Source organism: Pterocles gutturalis, unplaced genomic scaffold, assembly GCF_000699245.1.
Source record: "Pterocles gutturalis isolate BGI_N339 unplaced genomic scaffold, ASM69924v1 scaffold12957, whole genome shotgun sequence".
In the NCBI taxonomy this organism is placed as follows: Eukaryota; Metazoa; Chordata; class Aves; order Pterocliformes; family Pteroclidae; genus Pterocles; species Pterocles gutturalis.
The window spans coordinates 20,622-45,463 of record NW_010115515.1 but is presented as its reverse complement, the minus strand read 5'-3'; the positions used below and the strand labels follow the sequence as shown (position 1 = coordinate 45,463).

At 36.6% G+C, this 24,842-nt stretch overlaps 2 protein-coding genes across 2 annotated transcripts in view; both read right to left on the bottom strand.

Annotated features, from left to right (window-relative positions):
• Positions 1-319: 319 nt before the first annotated feature.
• Positions 320-24,842, bottom strand: part of LOC104463043 (importin-11-like) — a gene marked incomplete at its 5' end in the record, with an annotated part of 43,559 nt that continues 19,036 nt past the window's right edge. The window contains 3 exons of the mRNA XM_010075216.1: positions 320-478; positions 6,694-6,778; positions 11,814-11,909. Of these exons, the coding sequence (XP_010073518.1) occupies positions 320-478; positions 6,694-6,778; positions 11,814-11,909 (340 nt within the window). The remainder of the gene's footprint in view (positions 479-6,693; positions 6,779-11,813; positions 11,910-24,842) is intronic.
• Positions 17,643-19,577, bottom strand: LRRC70 (leucine rich repeat containing 70). Its single transcript, XM_010075215.1, has one exon. It carries the CDS (start codon positions 19,575-19,577, stop codon positions 17,643-17,645), a length of 1,935 nt encoding a protein of 644 aa, XP_010073517.1.

Below are 24,842 nucleotides of genomic sequence, written 5' to 3'. Positions count from 1 at the left end.
GACCTCTCAGTTTCCGACATAGCTTTGTGAAGCAAAAAGCCAGCAATGCTACAAAAAAAACAGTACTACCTAGGACAGGATATACCATGTCAGGAATCATGGAAGTGTTACTTTGATGATAAAACCCCAAGTACATTATTAAAAAATAACAGAGCGTTATCAAAGTTAGTTTAATAGCAACAACAGAAACTTATTTTTTATTTTTTAACACAAGTTATTTTCAGCTTTCCACAATCTCTTCCATACAAGATAGAAGGCTACAGTTCTTTTTTATTTTTGAAAGGGAAATTGGACAGAAAAAAATCTTGTTGCTGCTTATTTAGAAGCCTTGTAAAAATTCTTGTAGCTGTGCAACTATTTCTGTATCGACGGTTTCCATAAGTGCCTGAAAACCTTGTTCTCTTTCCTGCTGTGCCTTTAGCTTCTCATAGATGAACTGCTGCAATGACACAGTGTGTACAGGGTCCTTCAGTGCCAGCTGTGGAAAACATGTAAGAGAGAAAAGTGTAATAATGGACTAAAATATACTCTGTGATTTACTTGTATCTTTTATAACCTCAGCCCAAGAAAGAAAATGGCTTTTCTTTGTACTTATAACTGAGAAACAAGAGGAAAAACTCCTGTAAAGCAAAGATCAAGTTATTATCAAACCCAAATATCAGTTTAAAACTATTTGAAACAGTCTCAAATCATGGACCCAGCCTGCTATAGGAATTCACCCTCCTGTAAGATAAAACAATTTCAAAGCTGCTTTGTTAATTACTGCTGAATTGAGTTTCCCATAACTCCTAAAACACACATCAGATGTTACCATGATAAGCACTTTACAGATGACACAAACGATGGTCAGTTATACTTTACTAGTAAAGAAACAAAATACTGAAAAAGTTGAACTAGTTTATATAACAAACAGCAGCTAATAAACTGTCCATACGCATAAAGAATAGACCCACTTCTTCAGCAGTAGTACCAATATAACCTCATCAGCCCACCTGGATTATGCAATTTTCTTTTGGGCAGGGAGGGACAGAGAATTTGTCACTATTTTCCACATGCTAACTACTACTTAATGAAAGCAAAAAGAGGTAAATGAAGGGCCTACATTGACAGAGGACCTATTCTTAATTTCAATGTCAGAAGACAGGTGTGGGCAGGCTAAGGACACAGTTATGCAGCATTTATCCCTCAGTTCACCAGGCTGGATGTAAGTGGAAGGCAAGTGGGGACACCTGGAGGTTGCAACATCATAAGGAAGTAGCACATTGAAATAAACAGCAAATTACTGCAGACGTGGGATCTGTTCATCTTGGTATCAAAACCAAACAACACTACTATTTATGCTGGAAGGTCAGCAAACAAAATATAATGCTAGACCTCAAATCCCACTGAAATAGACTTCTGAGCTCATAATTCCCTGCAACACTGCCACTGACAAAGAGATGAGGCATATTAAACTTGCACAACTGCTCTTTTGGCATGACACACACACACACACTCCATTTTAATATGGAGTGGAACACATTAAACCTTAAGATTATTTATTCATTTATTAAACAATATTACACCCAAAAGAGGGGGACATACTGATCAAAACAGACATATAAATATAAGACAAACATCCAAAACTATTGCAGCTACCACAAAAAAAAAGATGTTAGCTTTGTTTCTTGTGAACAAATCCAGTGAAAAAGCAGGTTGCTTTTTAGCCTATTACATCAGTGCTTGTGAGTTCTTCCTTCTTTATTGTGGACACCTCACCTTTTTCACTGTAAATCTCTTAATCATTCCCTCAGTATTCCCTTAATCATTCCCAGTATTCCTCTCAATCCTTCACCATTTTCTGCTATCCATCTATTTTACATGTCAAAGGTAAGAGAGGATCATTTTATTACCTATTCCTAACATCACACTCTTTGGAAAAGGGGAGTAATTGCAATAATAGTTTCGTATTCTGCAATAATTCTTAGAGAATGTAATCTGGTCTCTAGAATATAAACAAACTTTTCAAATTAAAACTCTACATTTCTAAATCACAGACACTATAATAATGATTTGCCAAGGTTAGTGATATCCTTTTGTAACAGCATTAAGCACAATCTACAGGGTAAAAAAAGACTCTCTTGTCAAGCAAAGGTTCTACCAGTTTCTGAACAATTCACATTTGTTAACCAACAATTGTAATTTGGTATATAACACAATTCTAATTAGTTAGCTTCAGTAAGTTCAAAGCTCTAAACAGCCATGTGTAGAATTCCTGTAGGGAATTCTGCACAGCAACACAGGTATTAAAATTGACATTGACAAGTGTTCTCAACCTTGTGACCCTGACACAGCAGCAGCTTAGGTGAATGGCATGCACTACAAAGTCACCTTTGGAAGCACTACCAAAAAAAGGCACTGTAACAAACTTTTAACCCAAAAACCCATTAATCCACATATTTAGATAACTGTATGACTTATGTGACCCTACCATAAACCTTTGTTTAAGTTAAAGTACTTCTACTGTATCAAGACAAATTAATCTAATCAGCAATTTCACATTATGAAGTTTATTCTCCTGATACCTTAAAAAAAAAAACAAAACAAAAAACAAAACCAGACTTAAGTCAATGGTAAATAAACCTAATTTCTCACATGTCAATGTTCACTAGTAAGTCTCAACTTAAGGACAGATATAATGCTTTTCTAGCACCCCAATGGTGGTTTTCAAACTCGGAACAAAAGTGATGTGTTGTTTTGAAAATAAAGGGTTTGAATCCCTGTGTATTTGCAAAGCTTGCTGGATCTTGAAGTCTGAGCTATCTCTAGTATCTCTTATAATAGTAATTATAGAGATGCTCTTTAGCATCTCTTAGAGGTGCTGATCCTCTAGCACCTGCATCATGCAAGTAATGACAGGTTTCCAAATAATCCTCTGAATCATCTCTGCAATACTACTGAAAAGTAAGTATCTTGAAAAAAACAAAAGTAAAGAAAATTACAAAACTGAATATATTACAGAATTCAAAGTTAATATTTTTTATTCCCAATGGAGGTGCCAGATTTGCACAATGCTGAGAGTTACAGGAATAGGCTACTGTATGTACTGCAACTTTGGTTCATAACTACTTTGATTTTAGAAGTATTATAATTCCACATTTTCTTTTTCATAAAACCTAGTGAAGCCTGTCAACTTAATATGCAGTTTTTCCACTAGACAGGAAAGTAACTGAAACATTTCTGCTGCCTATTTACCAACATATGTTCTCTCAGGACAAGTGAGAAATTGTACAAAACTCTGCCTGGTTTATTGCAACAAACATAACCCCATCCCTCACAGTTCAACACAGCTGCACTGTAAGCCAGCAGGGATTTTTGTAGTACGAGTAATGCTTGCCACTAGAAGCAGCATCTAGTATCTCTAAGCCAAACGAGACTTCAGTCTTCAGACTTAAGGACTTAATACACTAATTTGATTTCATTCAGAAAGTAATGTCAAAAATATTTCAAGTAAATTAAAGAGTTCCCTGCAACAATAATAAATCTGCTTTCCTTTCACTCTACATTTTTGGAACTTGTATTCAGAACTAATACAAATGAAATAGCTTGGTATAACTAGTTTGTAGACAATATTAGACAATCAGCTGCAGTCTTAGCTGAATAAGCAAGAAAAATTTTAAGTTTGGAAGAACAGTAAGCGCTGTTATTTATTCACTCTATTTTTGCTATGACAAAACTAAAATAGTATGAGGTTTAAGAGAAGACCCATAAGATGTTTTCAGATTATTCTATTTGCTTTCTGGAGGAAAAATCATCCTCTTGAAAACCAAGTCTCCAGCTTGCTAAGCACTGAACATCCAACATCAGTCCGTCATGGAACACAACCGTATCAATATTAACACTGGCTACTTAGTCTGCAAACACTGGGTCAGGGACCATATTTTTGAATGTAAGTATGTATGCTGAGTTCCTAAGTGTGTGGACAAAGATTTTCCAATACAAGCTCCTAATTCTGAAAAGAGCAAAACAGACCTATTTTCCAGTAAAAAGAAAAAACCAAACCTCACAGCTTCTTAGTCAACACAACGACACATAGAAAACCTAAGTTTGGCGACGAAACACACATTACTGAAATGTGCTTTACGCAGCTCAGTGAAAACCTGATTTGACTAGCTTTTGAATCTAGTTACTTTACAAAATTGATCTTGAAACTGGACATGGGTGCTCACCTTGGGGTTGCACTGAAAAAACTAATCTTCCACCTCACTGACTGTAAACAGGAGTTTGAATCAGAAAAGCAGAGCATAGGTTTTACAGAACAACCGTTTCCCATCCCTCCAAACTCCACTTGCCAGTACCAACAGCATTCTGCAGAATTATCAGTTGTTTGAACCAGTATGTGTTAGGTGGATCTCCTTCCTCAGCATCATTAGATGACACTACAGTCAAAAATCACACTGTTTTCAATAAACAATTAGATACCATATTCTGTACTAAACCAGTGATCTAATTAATACAAGCAATAACACAAGCCAATGCAATGGCATTAGAATGCAAGAACAGGTAATAAAAGTCTAATAAAACTCAAAAAAGTGTGTTGGTGACATCTGAATTAAATTGGTGAAAAGATATCCAGAACTTAAGAGATTCTCTTCAGTTTAAGTATGGATACTTCGATACCACAGAGGGAAAAAGAATACTGGACATAAAATGACACATATTTAGCATAATGGTTAGTATCTCATGACCATGATGCTCTGGGAAAGACTGGTAAAATAATTTAAGGAGAGAATGTATCCTTTAGTTTAACAGTGATTAGAAAATGAAGCCAGGTGATATGAAAGGTTCCTAATATCAAAGCTTTTAAACAGATTTCAGTGGTGCACACATTGGATCTGTGGTTAATTTGTAGACTAAATTATAAAGAGAAATTATACCCCAAGTAATGAAGTATTATTTTTAGTATGCCACATTATCACATAAAACTTGATCATTTGGCTTATTTAGTCATTTATTTTCCTAGATATAAAATCATGATTCATCTAGTTTCTTCCCATGCTAGGGTAAAATAGAAAAACTCCCAAACCTTCTATATTTACATACAAGGATCATCTAAAACATGTACCAGCATGGATAATTCAGTTTGAAAGAAGATACATTTTTACTAGAAAATACTATACTTCATTTTTTCTCTCCACAGTTTCAAATAAAGAGTTGGAAAAGCTTAATTCCCTTTTTGAACAATGATTCCAGAGTTCTTAAAAACATAAGGGCTCATGAAAATACGTCACCTGAGGTCTATACACTATGTGCAATTCAGGGTCACAAATCACTCTCCATCTAATTACATTTTCCTCAATATATTTGAGGAATATAATATAAATGAGACTAAATTATAGCACTATCTGGAAATGTAGATTACATAAAACTATCATAAACTTACAAAGCACTGTTCTAGCTAAAACTCTCAGGCAATTAAGAAAGGACTGCAGATGTAAAGTTACTATGTTTTTTAAATCTAATTAACAAACCAAATTTTTTTTTATATAGAAAAAATAATCCTTATCCATAATGATATATACATACTTATCTATGTCAAGAGACTATTCAAAACCACTAAGAATAAATATTATTCTGCAACAAACACCTAGAATTTAAGTCTGTAAGCCAGAAGAAAACTTAACCATATTTAACAGAGTCTAGGCAAGCTTTTATGAGTAACTGAATTCTAGAACCACCTAACACATTAAGGACCACAGAAAAGAATATTTCCACGTTTTGCTTAAATCTGAGTTTGCAAGACACTAGGAAATCTCTGTAAGACATTACTAACAGCAGAAGAATACACAAGTGTTTTTGTGTAATTTCCTTCTTTTAAAAAAGGAACCATTTATTAATTAGTATTTAAAAGAAAAATCTACTAACAAACCCAAAGCATCCAGTGGCTTAAAAAAACTCACAAATTAAAACAAACTATCAAAAACCACCCTAACACTTTTCCAAACCTACAAGAAAAAATGAAGTACTAAAGGACTGCCCAAAAGTATTCTTTTGGATACACGTAGGTCAGTTAAAGCAAATCACCCAATTCCATATTTTGCAATTACTCAATGCCAAGCAGTTCAGACTCTATTTTATTCCATGGCATTTGTATACTGTAGTTTTCTGTGTGAGGAACCAGTCTCCCTGAACTCTTACAAAGGTAAATTAGATTATGAAACATTCACAGTTTATGTTGGACAAAAATAGCACAATTGCATAGTACCGAGTCCAGATCTCTTATCATTTAAGCCAATGCTCAAGTTCTTCACATTAGAAGAAGGTTCTACACAAGCATATGGATCAATAGCTATTCAGGTAAAACATATAATCAAAAATAATTGTTTTAAATATGAGAAACTTGGCCTGCCGTGACATTTTGGTAAGCTTTAGCTCTATGATTTTCAATAAACCTTTTTTATAGTGTCTAAGTATTATAATGTCCAGACTTTGTGACAAGATCATGTTTATTTTGGCAACATTTTCTAAGACTCGAAAGCAGAAGCATAACTATTGTGGCTGCAAAGTCTGTCATCAAAGCATTTTCCTTTTTTGATTCAAGAGATGAATTTTCCAAGAACAACAGATGAACCAAATTCAAAGGCAAAGAATTTAGTCTGACACAAGTGAACCACATAATCAGTTCTATAACTGAATAGCAAATCTAAAACTTACCATTTTTTTCCTTTTGTCTTGTTCTGTGGGAGGTTCTTCATCTTCTGTAACTTTGGGCTCTTCAAAATGAGACATCAACATGCAGCTAAGAATTAAAGTAAGAATAGCTTAAACATACATTATCATTAAAAAATATTTTAAAGCACTTTTAAATACACAGGACAGATATGAGGGACTTTGATGAAAGTCAGGCAATCTGTTAGCAAGTCATTTTCTTCTGAGCACAGCGAATCTAAAGAAGCCTGAATGCATGTTCTGTGTCACCTATACCCATGTAACAGTCTCAGTTATCTTCTGTATTTTAGCTAAAGTTCTGGCTTAAAAATGCATTTCACAGAATCACAGAATAGTTTGGGTTGGAAGGGACCTTAAAGGTCACCAAGTTCCAACCCACCTGCCACCGGCAGGGACACCTTCCACTAGACCAGGTTGCTCAAAGCCTCATCCAGCCTGGTCTTGAACACCTCCAGGGATGGGGCATCCACAACTTCCCTGGGCAACCTCTTCCAGTGTCTCATCACCCCCACAGTAAAAAACTTCTTCCTAATATCACATCTAAGCCTACCCTCTTTCAGCTTAAAACCATTACCCTCGTCCTATCACTACACTCCCTGAGTGTCTCTCCATCTTTCCTGGACGCCTCCTTGAAGTACAGGAAGGCTGCTATAAAAGATCTCCTCAGAGCCTTCTCTTCTCTAGGCTGAATAACCCCAACTCTCAGCCCATCCTCATAGGGGAGGTGCTCCAGTTGTCTGACCATTTTCATGGACCTCCTCTGGACTCGCTCCAATAGGCCCATGCCTTTCTCGTGCTGAGGACTCTACAGCTGAACACAGTACTTCAGTTGGGGCATCACAACAGTGGAGTAGAGGAGGAGAATCACCTCCTTCAACCTGCCGGACACACTTCTTTTGATGCAGCCCAGGATACAGTTGGCTTTCTGGGCTGCAAATGTGCATTGACGGGTCACGTTGAGTATGTCATCAACCAACACCTCCAAGTCCTTCTCCTCAGAGCGGCTCTCAAGCCATTCTCCACCCCGCCTGTATTTGTGCTTGGGATTGCCTCGACCCACATGCAAGGACCTTGCACTTGGCCTTGTTGAACTTCATGACAGTTGCACAGGCTGACGCCTCAAGCCTGTCAAGGTCCCTCTGGATGGCATCTCTTCCCTCCAATCTGTCCACCACACCACACAGCTTGGTGTCACCAGCAAATTTGCTGAGGGTGCACTTGACCCCATGATCCATGTCTCTGACAAAGATGTTAAACAACACTGGTCCCAGTACCGAACCCTGCAGAACACCACTTGTCACCGGTCTCCACTTGGACATTGAGCCATTGACCACAACTCTTTGAGTGCGGCCGTCTAGCCAATTCCTTATCCAGCGAGTGGTCCTTCTGTCAAATCCATGTCTCTCCAATTTAGAGACAAGGATGCCATGTGGGACAGTGTCAAAAGCTTTGCACAAGTGTACACAGACAACGAACGTAGCCTGAACTATGAGTAACGGGTAGTACTCAGTGGGGTGAACCAGCTCTGGGAGTTTTCTAGTTATATCCCTGACCCAGGCCCCAGGGAGGCAGCACACTTCCCTACAGCTTGGGACCGGTCTGCAAATGGAGTCGCCTACCACAAGCACCCTTCTTTCTGTCCTGGCAGTGTGGCTTGAGCATTTGCCAGTGAAGACTGAAGGAAAAAGTCATTGAGTACCTCAGCCTCCACCATATCCTGGGTAACCAAGTCTCCCACTTCCACACAGAAAACAAGGTATGTGTGTTTAAAAAACTCACATGTAGAAAAATCTGCTGTTCCTAACTAGAATTTCCCAGTCTTTCCGAGGAAGTGCTATACAAGCACTCTGGATCCTATCAACATGAAAATCAAAATGGCACATACACAAAACCAGCAAAGGTTTCTCATTGCATTCATGTTTTCCTGTGAGATCTCTGACAAGAGGACCTGAAAACTAATATGGTCACTGCTACTGGTTCCAGACACTAAAACCTGCAAGACACTGAACAATAATGGTTTTTTTAGGTGGACTCAAATGAGTTAGCTTCTGCAGTCAACTGTTTAAAGGGATTTTTCTAGGTAGGTAAAGCATAGCTTTTAAACTTTTTTTTTTTTTTTCTGTGTGTCTTTTCCTCCACCCTCAACTGCTAGGTACCAATATGCACACGGAACAGCCATATTTTAACTATTATTTTTATGGTATGTATAAAAGCAGAAAATATGAAAAAAATAGTTTAAATGCCAGAGACTTTTCTGTCTCTTGAAACAGTTTGAATAGACTTTATAACAGCATAGCTGAAAGCTATCCTATAGCAAATGTGATTTCCGTTTACCCTGCATTCTCTACATTGAACAAATACACAAATATTTCACTACTTTACAAAATTTTTCCTAGAAAATCTGCTTCAAAAACTAAAAGGACTTAAAAATCACTCAGGTGACAACAACCTGCCACCGGTGCACTATGTATGTTTTATGTCAGGAAGGACACATTATCCACATATTACAAAGCACCAAGACAGATGCATATTTTTGCTCATTTTCAGCCCTGTAATACTGTGCATTTTTAATTGCTGCATTCCACTAGCAGGGGGAATGTTCCTGCAGCTGAGATGAATAACTTGTCTTAAAGTTACTAAAATGAAAAAAATTGTGATTTTATGTCAAAATGTTCAGGCGTACTCTGTTTATACTTTGTTTTCTATTAGCATGTGTTTAGAGCTGCAAGAAACACTTGCTAAGCAGTATGGCAGAAGGGTCAAATGTTAACACAGAAGCCATTTCCAATTAAGGGATTAGTTATTTCAAAATAACACAGCAAATCTCATGTCTCCTCTCCTCATAAATGGCATGATTTCTTGCAACTCAGTTTATTAAAGAAAACGGTGACAAAAAAATGTCAATTGCCAAAACACACACAACTGAATTAACTTTTTCAGAGCTTGATAAATTTTTTTTTTGTAACTCAAAAAACTAGGAGGAGGGCATTAAAAAAAGAGAAGACTATAAAATTGGTAAAAATATGAATATTGGTGAGACAAGACTAGAGCAATGGAATGCTCCCCCTTCCAGAAAATCTGAGGCTGGTAAAGATTTCCTGTAATTAGCTCTACAATGCAAAACGTAAATGTCAGGAAACCTGTCTGGGTGTTATCCCTTTGTAATGTAAGCCAGAGCATTGCGCAATCACTTTCATAACCTGATCAAAATTCCATCTAAAAATTGGTGAGACCTTTATCTCTGCATTTGTATTTGGAAAGGCTCTTCCAAAATCTCATTGCTCTAACTACAACAGTTTCTTCAAACCTCCAGTTTAAATGTATTCATGGTAAGCTTATACGTAAGCCAACACTGTCATTTAATTTGTACAGTTTTACTTGTGCATGTTTACCTTCTCTTCATCCTTTAGTGGCTGCAGTTCTATGTTGCTTCAGCATTGAATTTCCTGTGCTAAAGATGCACATTGTTTAAGTCTCTGCACTACAGTAATTAGATATTACGGTAATCAGTGGCATACATAATTTTTTTTCTGAACCAGTTCAGGCTTAAATCATTTGTCTTCAACCTGAAGAGCCAGAATAGTGCATATGACTCCAGATGAGTGGTCTCACTTTTTTTTTTACTTTCAGACGATGTCAAAATCTATAACAGAAGTGTCAGAATATTTCAAACAGCCCATTCAGTATCTGTCAACAGAAATATGTCCTTGGTTCAGTGTGCCTACATTTTATAAAGCAAAAACAATGTCCAGAGCTTGGAAAAGTACAGTGACAAGTTGTACAAGGCTTCAAGCTTAAAATATAAAATGAACTAGGAAAAGTTTTATTTACTTCTCTGTGAGAACTCTTTTCAACAAGTGCTGGTAAAGCAACATGTTTAGAAATAGAAGGGAATCTGTAATGTTTTCTCCAATAATAAGTAAAACACAGTGTCAAAGCACATTCCCAGACTTTTGGAATTACATCTTTTATACTGAGAGTTAGGGAGGAAAAGAGAAAAAAATGTACTTTTGCAAATAACTCTCGGGCATGGTTCAGGCTCAGCATGTGTGTGGACCATTCTCAGCGCATACTTGTGTGCATACCACCTGTTTTAAGTGGAGGAAAACTTAATAGATTGCATGCAGGCTGTTCTGTGCCAGCTGGCTTCAGTGCCAGCAAACATCCCCGTAAGCAACTAATTAATTATTTCAGATACAGTCTGTTCCATCACCAGGTAAATGATTTAAAAGTTAGAAAAAGTTTGATTCTTAGCATCCTGTAAATACTGTTATTAGAATACTGTGCCTGTAGGGACATCTTGCAGAGCACCTATTTGTAATGTTTTACAACTCTCCATCATTCTACAACTATGTAATCATTACAGAGAAAAAGCAACATTAAGACCTCTGTCCTAAAAAATCCTTATGATTCAGTGTTTTTTTACTTTTTCAGCTTTGATAGAATACCACCAGTAACCAGCAGGAGATGAATGAGTGTGGTACTGGGTGGTAGTGCACTCTGAGCACCCCTGATATCACCCTCCTGCCACAAACGAACTCTTGCTCCAGGCTCTGGAAACTGACTTTTGAGGTATGCCCTCTAGCAGCAGGTACGTTAAGCAGAACAACTGAAGGGGGAGAACCATCCTTGTGGGATAGGTTTTCAAGTTCTCCAGGCTGTGAAGTATTGTACACTAGGTCCACCCGATAGGGTTGAGGCATTTAGGAAAAGATCTTGGTTAAACTCCAGATGTCACACTCAAAGAAACTCTGAGCTGTCACCCTATCAAGATACAAGCTTGTTGGATTGTAATTTTAGATATAATAGTCAAGTGAGCAAAAGCAAATCAAAGCATATGAACATTTTAAGACATCATTTAACATATAACTTAATGAACAATATAAAGTTACACTGACTGTCATTTTAAGGCCTCCCTCCCCCCATTACAATTATTTTTTCTTAAGACCAAAAATTTCCTATCTTACTAAAACATCCACTCTTGTGCAAACAGAACTCTTGCAAGCATGCCTTAACTGCCTACAGATTTTTCCAATCAAAACACTACATATAAAACAGTACTACTTCTGTTAAACTCACAAAAATTAATTAGATTTTCCACTTACTCTTTGTATGTTCCTGTTTCAGAATCTTCAGTCATAACATCATGCAGCCCTTCCACTGAAATGTTGATGATACCGCAAAATTTATCTTGGATAACACTGGAAAAGAGCAAAATTTATCTTGGAGAACATTGGAAGAGAACAGGAAAGCGACTTAGCTAAAGGAACTAAACAGGAAATTTGCTCAGTAGCTATAGAACTCATCTACTAAGCACTATTTTCACTGCTTACTGCTTAGCGGAGCACGCTATCAAGCAGCCAATTCAATATTTTAACTACACAAAGGCTTCAAAAATACACAAGAAACATTATTCTTAAATAGAATAAAAAACTTCACGTGCCACTGCTGAAGACCTAGAAATAATTGCAAATGGAATAAAATAAAAGATACATTAGCACAGACTCGAGACCTGAGACGGGAGAGCATGCTCCTGCTAGCAGGGAGGTCAGAGTACCGGCTTCTATTCCTAACACACTGACACATATTCTCCCAGCACTATTTAATGCAAAATCTACACACAAACCCTAGGGCAAAGGGCAACTTGTAAAGATGGTACACTCCCCTATTGTCTTCCTCTGTCCAGCCTTATGAGTATTTCCTCACCCTCCTAGGCAGCTGAATGACCCCCCCCCAAGAGACAGAAAAATATTTGCACCCAGTTCTGCATGAATGCCACTTCCCCGACTATGGAGAGAAAGGTGGGGTAGGATTTCTGTGCTTTAATACAGGAAGCTCCTGCCATTTGAAACACTAGGTTATTTAAGACAACTGCAAAGGGCTGCCAGGTATGACAGAAGAGATAAGCACCTTTCCCCACCACAAGCTGAAGGCCAGACTGGATACCCTACAATGTTCAAAATAACTTTAAACACGCTTAGACACTTGCCCCTGCCTTGAGAATTGATGTGCCTGTACAGTAAGGCCATAGAAACATGATCTCCCCATGATGGATAAAGTAGGTGCCACCAGCTCCTCGTGAACGGAAAGCAGCTCTGCTGAACTTCCTGCTACTGTGCATCTAATGGCCAAGATGTGTTATCGTGAGACTTCAGCACATGGAATCCTACTCTCTGAACTACAAAAGGGTGAATACATACTGCAAGTGAAAAGATTATCATCTTGGGAAGACGGCAAAAGTTCCAGCTACAAGCAGCAAAGAAACAGAAATGGCCTAACTGGCGATAGTAAACTACAGCTCTCTTCCTGGAACTGCCATTGACTGAAGAATTTTATTACTCCCTGTTTGGAATTTCAGGCTTAATTTTCCCCAAAAGATGCTGTTGCTGTCTAGTAGGCAGAAACAAACATTCTATATTCTATTTTGTTTAAAGGTACACAAAAGGTTCAAGTATTGTAGTTTAATACCATGTTTTAATGTAGACAAATATATTTCTTAATATTGTTTCATTCCCTCTTCTTATTTGGGATGAAAACTAAAAAACTGGATAAATTGTAGCTCCTTGTACATTAGTTATTGCATTTGAAAAATTTCTTGTCAGACGTACAACAAAATTTTACATATATGACAAACACACTTTATATAGCAATAGATGCTTTGGAAAAAAGCATATTAAGTTAGAATACTAAGCATATAAAGTATTTATTTCAAATTTGTTTTGTTAAGATTATGATTCAACTTATGATAATTTTGTTTCCAAATGGTTATTTTTGTCACTTTTTTTATTCAGCTACTGTCGAATGCCAGGATCTGAACTGTATTTTGTATAATGAAACTTGAAACACAATTTTCATTGCCTGGTTTGCTCTTATTATCACTGTCAAGCATGCATTTTAAAAGATACTTTCTCCCTTGTCAAAAAGCTTCCCCATCTCATTCAGAACAGCGAAGTATTACATGTTGTGAGACTGAATCTCTGTGGGGTTCTGCAAACAGCCTACCGACCACACAGCACAGTTGAGAAAGTGAGGGTTGCCTCCTTAGCAGCCTGCAGAACAAGACCTCGGAGAGAGAGATTTCCTCACTCGAGTCAGAGATTCCTACCTAGCATACCCCCATTAAAGCTCTCCTGCCTCATACGTTTTTTTGAAAAACATCTCCAGGAAAATGCCATTAATATGGTTAAAATTTTCCGACACGAGAAAGGAAACAGCTGTCCTCAGATTCATGTCAAAAGAGGACAAGGGGCATTCAACCGAGAACAACTGTGAACGCTTTGCACTCTGGAGAAGTACACTACGCCCTGTACGTATGCAGTACTTAATCAATAATACAGGTTGCTATCCATTAACTGGTAGTTATATTTCTTCCTGACAAGCTGCATGAAGGATCCCTAACTGCCACAGAAATTTGACATTGGGAGGGAAAAGAAAGGTGCTTGACCCAATAAAGGCATTGCCTTTTCATCAGCTGCAGGGCTAACTATGGTCAACCTGTTCTGCAAGGTTAATTAAACAAAATGTAAACAAATACTGTAAGCATAGTGCTCATTAACTTTATGGGTTTTTTCCAAACTTGCAGATTGATAGGAGGAACACGCAGGGAGGCCCATTTCAGTAACTTGTGTTTCCAAGGATTTGTGATATTTCCTGCAGTAATTGAGGAGAGTGTTTGAAGACTGAACATATTGTTCTTGACAGTTATCTCCAAACCATGTAGAGAAATCACTAATTTCCCTACTTGGACAGGATACTTTTGCCTTATAGTATAAATGAGGAATGGTATTTTAATTCATTCTACAGCAAAAGATAGAAAATTCATAGTAATTTTTATTTTTGTTTGAGGAAAGCAAACAAAAGAATGTAGAAGACCTTTCAAAATGGGGTAATGGTTGCCTGCAGCTTGCAGAAAAGATCACACCTTTTCTTTCTCCCCCTTCTTCTTTTTCCCTTTAAATGGGACATGAAGGTTCTTCCTACCAAAGACTCACTGAAATGTTTACCAAGTGTGGAATCACTAAACAATGCAACTATTTTTAGAATACAAGACACATGCTGGTGAAAAATAAAGACAGGATAGGCTCATTGTGCTTTGAAAAAAAGAAACCTCAGAGTTCAATGGCAATACAAACGCATTAGACCTTATTTTCACAGAAGACAGTGAGCCATGCAAATCAACCTAATACCTTTTTGAAGAGACTAAAATTAGCCTGCCTGTTTAGAGAAATACATCAGAAAGTCATATGAGTAGATTCAGAAAAAAAAACAGGGACACTGTATTTAGATGAACTTTCAAAATGGTTAATACTGTCCATACTAAAATCTTAACTTGGGAAGAAGGCATTGTTTAAGCAGTTCCCCCCCTTGAATTGCATACAATCCAGATCAGCAATGGAACAAACAACAGCATCAAGTTATAACTGGTTTTAGAACCACACAATTTCCCTAAGTTATTAGGACAAAATCTCCTTTGGTATGCAGCAACAATTATCAAAAGACAGACCCAGAATAAGAGAGGAACTTCTCTGAACTTGTTAGGCTCTAAAACATTCCAGCACCCAGTTTAAAAGATGCAATTAACATATATTATTTTTTATTACAGAAAAGATATTTTATGCTGTCTGCAAATAAAATCCACCTTGCCTATAATGAAAATATATAATATAATGAAAACAAAATGTAGCAAACATTTATGGCAGCTTGTATTTGAACAATCTCAAATCTTTTAATTCAAAATTTGCATAATTTGTCAGGTAGAAGAACAAAAGATTTACAAAAGAAAAAACAGATCACATCTGTTCTGAAAAAAGTAATATTGGTTTTTTTCTCATTCTGTCTACTGTTTTTAATACACTCAACTATCTATACAATATTTTTATTATCCTGAGGTTTTATGCAAAAAATCTGAATTTGGACTTCAATTACATAGATAACCACTGTAAATAAAGCCTTATTATCAGCTTAATAAAAGATATAATGATAAATTTTTAGGGGTACTTAAATAAAATGGTCCTCATGTCTGCTATGAATCGTCCTCAGCTTATGAGAAATGGAAAAAAAGTTTTGCATAGGAAAACATTTTTTTTAGTTTTTCCACAAAATGGAAAATTTAGAAATATACCACACAAATCTGCAGAACCTACTACTTTGTAACCACTGATTGTGCACCAATTGTGCAGCTGTTATTAAATGAAAACAAATCTAACACTTTTCATGGGGAATTATGTAGGACATGCAGAAAACAACAAAAATGGGTTAAAGAGGAAGAGACAGTAAGGGATTATCTACCTCAAAAAAAAAAAAATGAAGCATGAATTAGCGTCAGTGCTTTCCCTCCTTGAATACATTTACCCATTACATGTAACAACTGATCTACAAGAAGAAAATTATAAAAAAATTGCTTCTACTCAAACAATCCAAAATAGTTTAAGTTCTTCTCCAAGTAGATGAATTAAATGTAGTATAAAAGTATTTGATTTATTATACAGTAAGTACTATGATATAGTAAATTGATATTTCATTACATTCAATAGAGACACATAACAAGCAACAACAGAGGCACACTTGCACATTCACACCCACACAGTGCAGTCAAGGTCCATGTACGTACTAGTAGCAGATAGTATATGTCCTTCCTGGAAATGAGCCAGAGATGGACAAGCAGGATGACAGAGAGGAGCTCAACATAGCCACTCACACGAGTTACACCAGCAGAAAGCAGCGGGCTAGAACAAGAATGTTGAGGGCAGTTCTAGTTCATCTGGTAAACACCCTGCTTTTCAGGCTGGATCCTGGAACAGTAAAGTACTTCTACACAACTTAATTAACCCCATGGAGAAGAGACTATCAAAACATTGATCTCTATTTTTCCTTGAGCAGAATGATGTACTGTGAACTGTGTTGCTTATAAACCAAGTGGCTGAAGTCTCTAGGGCACAGGCCACTGGAAAACATACAGTATCTACAGAAGTAAGTCCCATTCAGCTATCTGGAAATTTTACAAGATTCGACTATTTGAAACATAGTTTTATGACTTCTTCCTGAACAAAGTTTGAATCACAGGAGTAACAATGAAGAAAAAAGAACATTATTTATGTAAAGTGTAGTATATTTCTTCAGTTTATACCTCTTATCTAGCCAAAAACTTCCTCAAACTATTACTATATAGATGACAAAATATTTTCTACTGTCAACAATTAACCAGCTTTATTACCTTAGATATAATAAACTTGGTGAATGTTTCAATCCAGCAGAAATTTCCCTATTAACTCCAGTTTCAAGTATTATCATAAAATGATAAAGATAACACACTAACAGAAGATTAATTTTAATATATTCATTATAAAGACTGAATACACAACTTTGTATATTAAAATGTCACAGTTATGAAAAAAAATTCTATTGTTTTAAATTTTTATTTTCCTTGAGAGTTTTTTTTCCACTGTGATGACTAACAGAGGCAGACCAGAAACTGCATTACAACAAATGAATGAAGCATTGCTTTTTTCTCATTCCCCCAGACTTCTTAGCTTCATGATCCTGCTAAAAACTGATGTTTTGCTTGCTTCAAGCTTCAAGTTAGCAATGGAATTTCTACAGGGACTTATACCATTAAGTACTGCAAAATAAAAATAAATGTGTACTTCATACTGCACGTAAGTATACTTGAGTTACAGGTGAAAGACTCCTACAATAAGGATGGAAGATAACATACCTATCCATGTTGGATTTACATCTAACAAAAAAAAAAATAAATCAATAAACCTTAAAACATTCAGGAAGCAAATGATGATGCAGAACCAAAATTATACCATTTTCCACAATCCTATCAACCAGTTCATTTTAGTCAATTAAGGTATTTTTAGAAAATTGAGTTCTTGATTTCTTGACATTTCAGATCACAGTAAACTTGCCATCAAATAAAATGAGATAAATTACAATGACGAATGTTCAAACAATATGACCTGTGCCTGACCTTCAGATGCTGTTCGCTTAAGAAGCCTAATTTGGTCCAGTTCTGAACGTCCCACTGAATTCTGAGTTAAAGACTGCACTGGCTCAGTTATGTTGTATCTGCCAGGCTGATAAAAACCATAATATTCTATTCTCTTTTCCCCTGAGTTTTCCAGCACCTTTAGTTTCTGCCTAAACTGAATAATTTTACAGGTTAAGAACAGGATCACAGCACAAGCCAGAATGAAAAAGGCAAGTAAAATGTCAAAAGCCTGATTCAGCTTTTCAACCTCTTGTGTACAAAGCAGGGATTTTTCTAATGATACAGGAGCAGCATCAGTTGTAAATAACCCTTCTTCTTCTACAGTTCTGGTAACAGGTATAATCCGTGCTGGTATTTGCACTGGTAATGTTGATAATTCTGTAGTTGCCTGTGATGGAATTTCAGCAGCATTTTCTTCATAGGGCAACAGGTTAGCAGACATAGCTGCAGTTCCTTCCCAGAAAGCAACATACTTAGTTTCTGGATTGACAAACCGTTCGAACTGTTCAAATGTGTTGTGCCTGTTTCCACTATGCCATGCCACCTGCAAAGTGGTAGTGCTGTGATGGACACCTACGGATCCTAGACTCCAGGTTGTTTCGGGGCTGGCAGTAGGGCCACTGCAGTCTGCAAACCGAGTCCACTTAATGTAATGCAAAGGTCTACCACGCACACTCATGGGATTCTGACAATGAATTTTTACAGAAATAGGAGATGATACTAACCAATTAAGTAAGCCAAGCATTTTGCAGCTGCAATTCCAAGGATTATAATTTAACTGCAGATGAGTTAAAGACACTAAGGGCTTGAGCACTTCAGGTTGTAACTCTGTAATATTATTAAATGCTAAACTGAGTATTTTAAGTGACTGTCCCATTTTTTCAAAGGTATCATCACCAATACTGGTTATTTTATTTCTGTCTAGCTGCAGATACATTAAATTGTTCAATAAAGTAAAAGTGCTGGAATTTATATTTTCTATGTCATTATAACTTAAGATTAACTGGCTAAGGTTGTTTAATCCAAAAAATCCATTTACAGCAATACATTTTAGCTTTACGTTTTTTAAAGACAGATATCTAAGCTTGTTAAGTCCTTTAAATGCAAAAGCATGTATTGATCCAATGGGATTGTGAGACAAAGAAAGTCTTTCAAGATTTTTGAGCCTTCCAATAGCATTTGATGGCACAATTGTTAAGTTGTTACCTTCAAGAAACAAATATGCAAGGTTTTCAAGATGATAAAATGCTGAATCTGATATCCGTGAAATCTTATTATTGGCTAGGTTAAGTGTTTGGAGACTTAGCATTCCCAAGAAAGTCCCACTTCCAAGGACACGGAGATGATTTCTTTGAAGTGTTAAATATCTAACAGAAAGGAGATCACTAAATAATCCTCTGGGAACAAAAGCTATATGATTATTCTGAAGGTATAAACAATGAAGACTGAAAAGACCTTCAAAGATTCCTGGGTCCAGTCGTTTAATATTATTGTTATTTAGATGCAAGTAGCACAGTTTGGAGAGTTCCACAAAAGCTTTTGGGTGTACATACGAAATACTGGAGTTATCCATGTAGAGTGCAGCAAGCTTCTGAAGGCCTCTTAGTTCATTTGGAGTGACATGCGATATATTATTCCCACTGAGGTACACAAGAATTGTCGTTTTTGGAAAGTTCTGTGGGATGCTCGAAAGACCTAAATTACGACAGCTAACTTGTCTCCCTGTGCAGAGCTGGCAAGCAGCTGGACAGCCAAGAGCCTCCTTCTGGAGCAGCAGCAAAAGAAAACAATTAAGAATATAGAGCAATGATCCCAGGCAGGGTGGAGAACTTTGGAGACCACACATATCCCTGTCCTTGGCCTTCTCACTCATGTCTGACTTCACTATTAGAGATAAAAAGAAATTTATAAATATTATTAATTCGAATGTTTAAAGTTTCTATGTGTACAGTCTCTAAAATATAAGCATTGCTTTCAATCTTGAAATGTATTTTATGTATTCTGCTTTGATGCCAAATAAGCAGTTTAAAAATAAAACTTGCTAAGTAAAAGTTTGAGATACACTGAAAAAAATTTTCGAAGTAAACAACAACAAAACAAATGCACTGCCAACTTAGCCAGAAAATATTTAATTGGTTGCAGCATAAAAGCAATTAAGCTGCCAAAATAACATTTTCTAGTAAATTCAAAATATTGTTTAACTATTTTTTTTACAGTTAAGAATGACTAGGAAATATTTCAATAGCATTCAAGTAGAAATCCCAATTGGAAGCAAGTTTCTGGCAGCTCGTTTATAATTTGAATTTTACTTTCATAAAGCTGAGCTACATTCAAATTAAATAAAAACAATTCCTTACCCCAAATCTGCTGTTCACTATTTCTGTTATTTTGTCGTTCTGCAGTTCATTGGACTAAGTAACAAGCTGACCGACTATACTCATCTGTGAAACCTCTGTAAAGGCAGTATTGGCGCATACTGGAGTGCTCACATTTTGCCCCAGGATTTGCAACTGTTTGTTCAGGAAACTAAGAAAGAAGTGGTTAAAGTCAGGTTGCCATGGATACAGGAAACCCTGGGACAGGAAGCCATTTTATCTGTGCTTCAGAAGTATTGTTGGAAAGGAAATCTCAATGATTTGTTTCTAGAAAACCAAGAACTATCTTAGTAGGTAACTGTTGCTGATTTTTTTTTTTTTAATCTACTGTTTTTAACTAAGAGAGTTCAAAAGAGTTTTATCTAAGTTCGGCATAACTTTTACAAATAGGTATGCTTTATTCTAACAGTACTATTGCCTTATCTGTGAATCCTTTATCTTTCATCTGGAATCCGAAATCTTTTATTAAATCAATAGCAACACTTAACACTGTTCTGTCTCTCTGCAAAGACAAACTGCTGCCAACACAGGCAGACACTCCAGCAGTCCAGCAGAGAGAGAGAACAGAGAGGTCCAGAGGGCAGAGCCCCAGTGCCTGTGGCACTCCAGCAAGGAACACCCTGCCAGCAATCCCAGGGAAGCCCAGGAAATCTTAAAGATGAGAACCACATGATGTGGTACTAAACTGCTGTGTATTTTCTGTATTTCAGACTTGATCCAGGCACTTTGTCGGGCACTTTGTCAATCTTACTTTAGGCCACTTTTTTAAAGCCAATTTATCCACAGACGGCTGTATATTCTGACAGTCATGCCTTTGCTCCACAACTTTAGTTTCCTGCAGTGTCCCTAGTGCAGATAAAGAGTGCAAACACGTGTGCTATAAATATTACCCTTCACTTAAGTACCGGAGATTACATCCTCAGTTTATTCAACACAGGGACTAAATACCTGCAAGGTCCAGTTACATCATCAAAGGGGGAAAGGGGAAAAAACAAAATTAGATGGTAAATTGCAGATTAAACCTATAAATAGCAATGCAACTATAAAATAATGATTTATACTGTAACAAGACCTTCTGCTCAGCAAAACAAAGATGAGAAAGCCCATCAGTCGCCATAGCCAAGGAAGAGAGAGAACAGCAGAAGAATCAAGTCACTTCACCCATAATCATTTTACACAGGAAGCACAAGTTCAAGTAAGGGGTGAAATATCACCCAAATATCTTTCTCTGTAATAATCCAAGCTGAAATGCATGAAGCACATGAGCAAAGGAAGCAGAATAGAGAAGGGCATGCTTTTGAGTGCTCTTCTAAATGCTGACAAAAGAAACATTTTTGAAGTTTTCAAAAATATATTTTGACCATATAAAGCTGTCTTTTTATGTTTGAAATCTGTAAAACATTCAATAAAGAGAAATACTCCTTCCATTTTTGAACCTGACCTGGCCAAAATTACTTCGAGTTGGATGGAGGAGAATGTTAAAAAAGACAAAAATTAATGACCTTCAATTCTATCTATTCTATCAGAGCCAACACCTCTCACAATATCTAGTCCAAAGTAAGAAATCATCAGGACCAGTAAAATTGGTGCAGGGACCACTTTAGACAGAGCTTGTATCAACTGCAATCCAGAATTTGAACTGCATTTGGTTCTTTATTCTGAGACCATTAAAACAATAGCAAACCTGATTTTTCTTTAGATTTTAGTATTTATTTTCACATTTTAAGTTCTCACAGTATTTAGCATACTTTTTAAATAAAAGGAACGGAAAATAAAATGGCATGTAATGTCCTTAAAGGGAAAACACTGCAGAGTTTTGAACAGTTCCTAGGATGATGAGAGAACAGTAAGAGCAATTGAAAAAGATTATCCAGGTCAAATGCAGTCAGGTGAGGGGAAAAACAGATTGATCAAACATGAAAAATCACTCGTACCTCAGCTTCACTACCTATAGCCTTTTTTTGCTAATATTTACCTGGGTAAAGAAATAATTAAGAATTATTTATTCCAAGATGTGCCGTGTGAAACAACCCCATAGGGCTAAAAGAGTCCCATTTTAAAAAATAATCTTTAAAAGACAAATGTTAATAGATCTCCCTTTTTGCAAAATGCCAGAATTAACATATTTAGAAAGACTGAAGGAATTGCTGAACCTCTACAGGATATCAGATAGCATGGAAATTTAGAGAAACCAATAGAACAGTGGCCAGATAAATGAAAGCTAGTGCCCCGTAAGTGGCTCAATCTCTGTGGTCTTGTACTAAAGGAACCTCAAACTGTAGCTGCCACTGTGGTTCTGAGGACATCGTTGACCTCTCTGATTGTCAGATCCCATGTACAAAATGAGGAAGAAAAAGCTTAACCCAGGTCACAGCTCCTTTCAATTTTCAGTAGGGAATTCAGAGAAAGTCCCGTCTGGCATGTTGTAAATATGGTACCCGGAGGCCTGAGGATCTGATCAGACTGTAATTTCCAGGTATTGCCTCATTAACAGTACACACTGTTGAAGTATATGAAAGCAAATCTGCTAAGAACGAGAGGCAAAACAACATGCCACATAACTGACACCATTTTGGGGAAAGCCATAAAAAAGACTGCAATACACATATAACTTGGATCAGCATTTCTCAGACTGGCTTGTACTGAAACAATAAAATTCATTACTAGCTGAAAACTCTAAGGAAAATACTTAGACAGGAAAACCCCAAACATTTCTTTCAAACAAGCGTAGGCAGCTCCAAGAGTTGTATATTTTATTCACTGCAATTTTTTTTCTCCAGTGATAGAAATACCAGGCTTATATCTGAACAAAGCTTCACATGGCAACAGAGAAAATTATTTTTGAATCCTGAAGTGAATTTTATCTTAATATGCTTGTCCAAGTTTCCCATTGTCTTTTCTAACGTAGCTCTTTCTTCAACAAAAATGACATTTTAAGAAGAAAAAATTTGCAAAGTTTCATTAAAAATGCCAAAATGAAACGTTATGGCATTTCAAAAATGAAGCATTATATATAGTCTTTTTGGCCAAAATTATTCACTTGAGTTGATAATCCTTTATGCAGAGAATTTACTACTCATGGAAAAAAGTGCCACTCAGTTCTACCAGGACACTTCCAAGGGAATAGGTGTAGGCCCTAAGTTACTAATGTCACTGCTTTTTAATATATTAAAATGTAGTTTAACAATGACTCCTTGTCAATATAAGCATCAAGTCTGAGCAACAGCAATTTGTCAAATTCTGCATGAAACAACAGGTCAAAGTAACTGAAAGAACACACAAGCACTGTACCCGGAGCAGCCTTTCCCAACCACCTGTTTTCTCACTGATCCACATTAGATTAAAGCCAATATAATTCAGGTTATGAATATGAGCTAGCATTAGTCATCCAACTCCAATTGTCATATAGCAGAAAAACATGCAACTAGTTCAAAAACGGGTTCTAAAGTTACCTATCTTTAAAATATATTAAAGCGAATTTTTGAAGAGGGATTTCATTGTCATAATCACTACATAATTATGTTAAAGCTTACAAACCACAGGAAAAACAATTTTTATCATTCACAATTATTCTTCTGAGTTTACAAGAGTGAAAACTACCTGTTGGCCCCACTGTGCACCTCTTGCAGGTCTTCCTTCCTTCTGCTTTTGTTCTCCACAGGTGGGCTACGATACAACTTTCTTGTTTTGTTTTCACATACCTACCACCTTCTGCCAACATCATTCTCCAGATATAACTGCAAGTTCGAGTTACTCAGCTACTAACCCGCTGCTTGGGAAGCACATACATCAACATTTGATCTCATTTCACCTAGACCTACATCCAGTTAACACCTGCTGGGGGCACCTTATTAATGTGATCTTAACAGACTCAAAAGTCTTTTTTGTTTTGTTTATTATCATCCAGATTATCTGAAAATTTCTGGTTGTCTCAAATATTGCAAATTCCTCCTAATATATCATATTCCTGCCAAAGTAAAAATCTTGATTTGCTGCTTCAGTTACTGAAAATTTCTCTGTTCCACAGAGTTCTATTCCACAAATAATAGTAACAGCGATAGTAACAACGGGGAGACACAGGCACAGAAATGGTAAGATCAGATTAATAACTCTGCAAAAACATCCCTGTTTAATAAATCCACAGTACCAAATGTGTGTATGTCAACATACATCACAAAATCTATTTTAAAATTATGAAGCTGTCTTTGTAACTTATTTTCCTTTTTAACTTTGGCATTTATTATTTTTTATTAAATTATCAAGCAGGTTTTGCAGCATCGTAGAATGATTTGGGTTGGAAGGGACCTTAAAGATCATCGAGTTCCAACCCCCCTGCCATGGGCAGGGACACCTTCCACATGCTGAGAAACAGTAAGAAGCAAAAACTATAGAATTATTTTTCCCATTGAGGATAAGAAAATAAGTTTCCCTGCTATACATCTTATTTGTTTTCAGATTCCAGCAAATTAATATGACACAAAGCTCTTATGGCTATGAGCTCACTCTGAGAAATTGTTAGCAAACTTCTCACCTAGTAGTAAACAATTATTACACCAATTAACGGTATTTGTCATGCAAACTGACAAAAAATGAAGCCTCCTGTAGAGTGAGCAGTAAGTCTGTAAACAAGATAGTAACATAAGAAGGTTGGCCAGCAATGAAATCCACAGATGTCATATGCTGAGAATAACTACATTTATAGCTTTGCCTTTACTGCAATATTGAGTAAACTCTGTTCAAGCTATAAAAGCAATAAGAAGTGG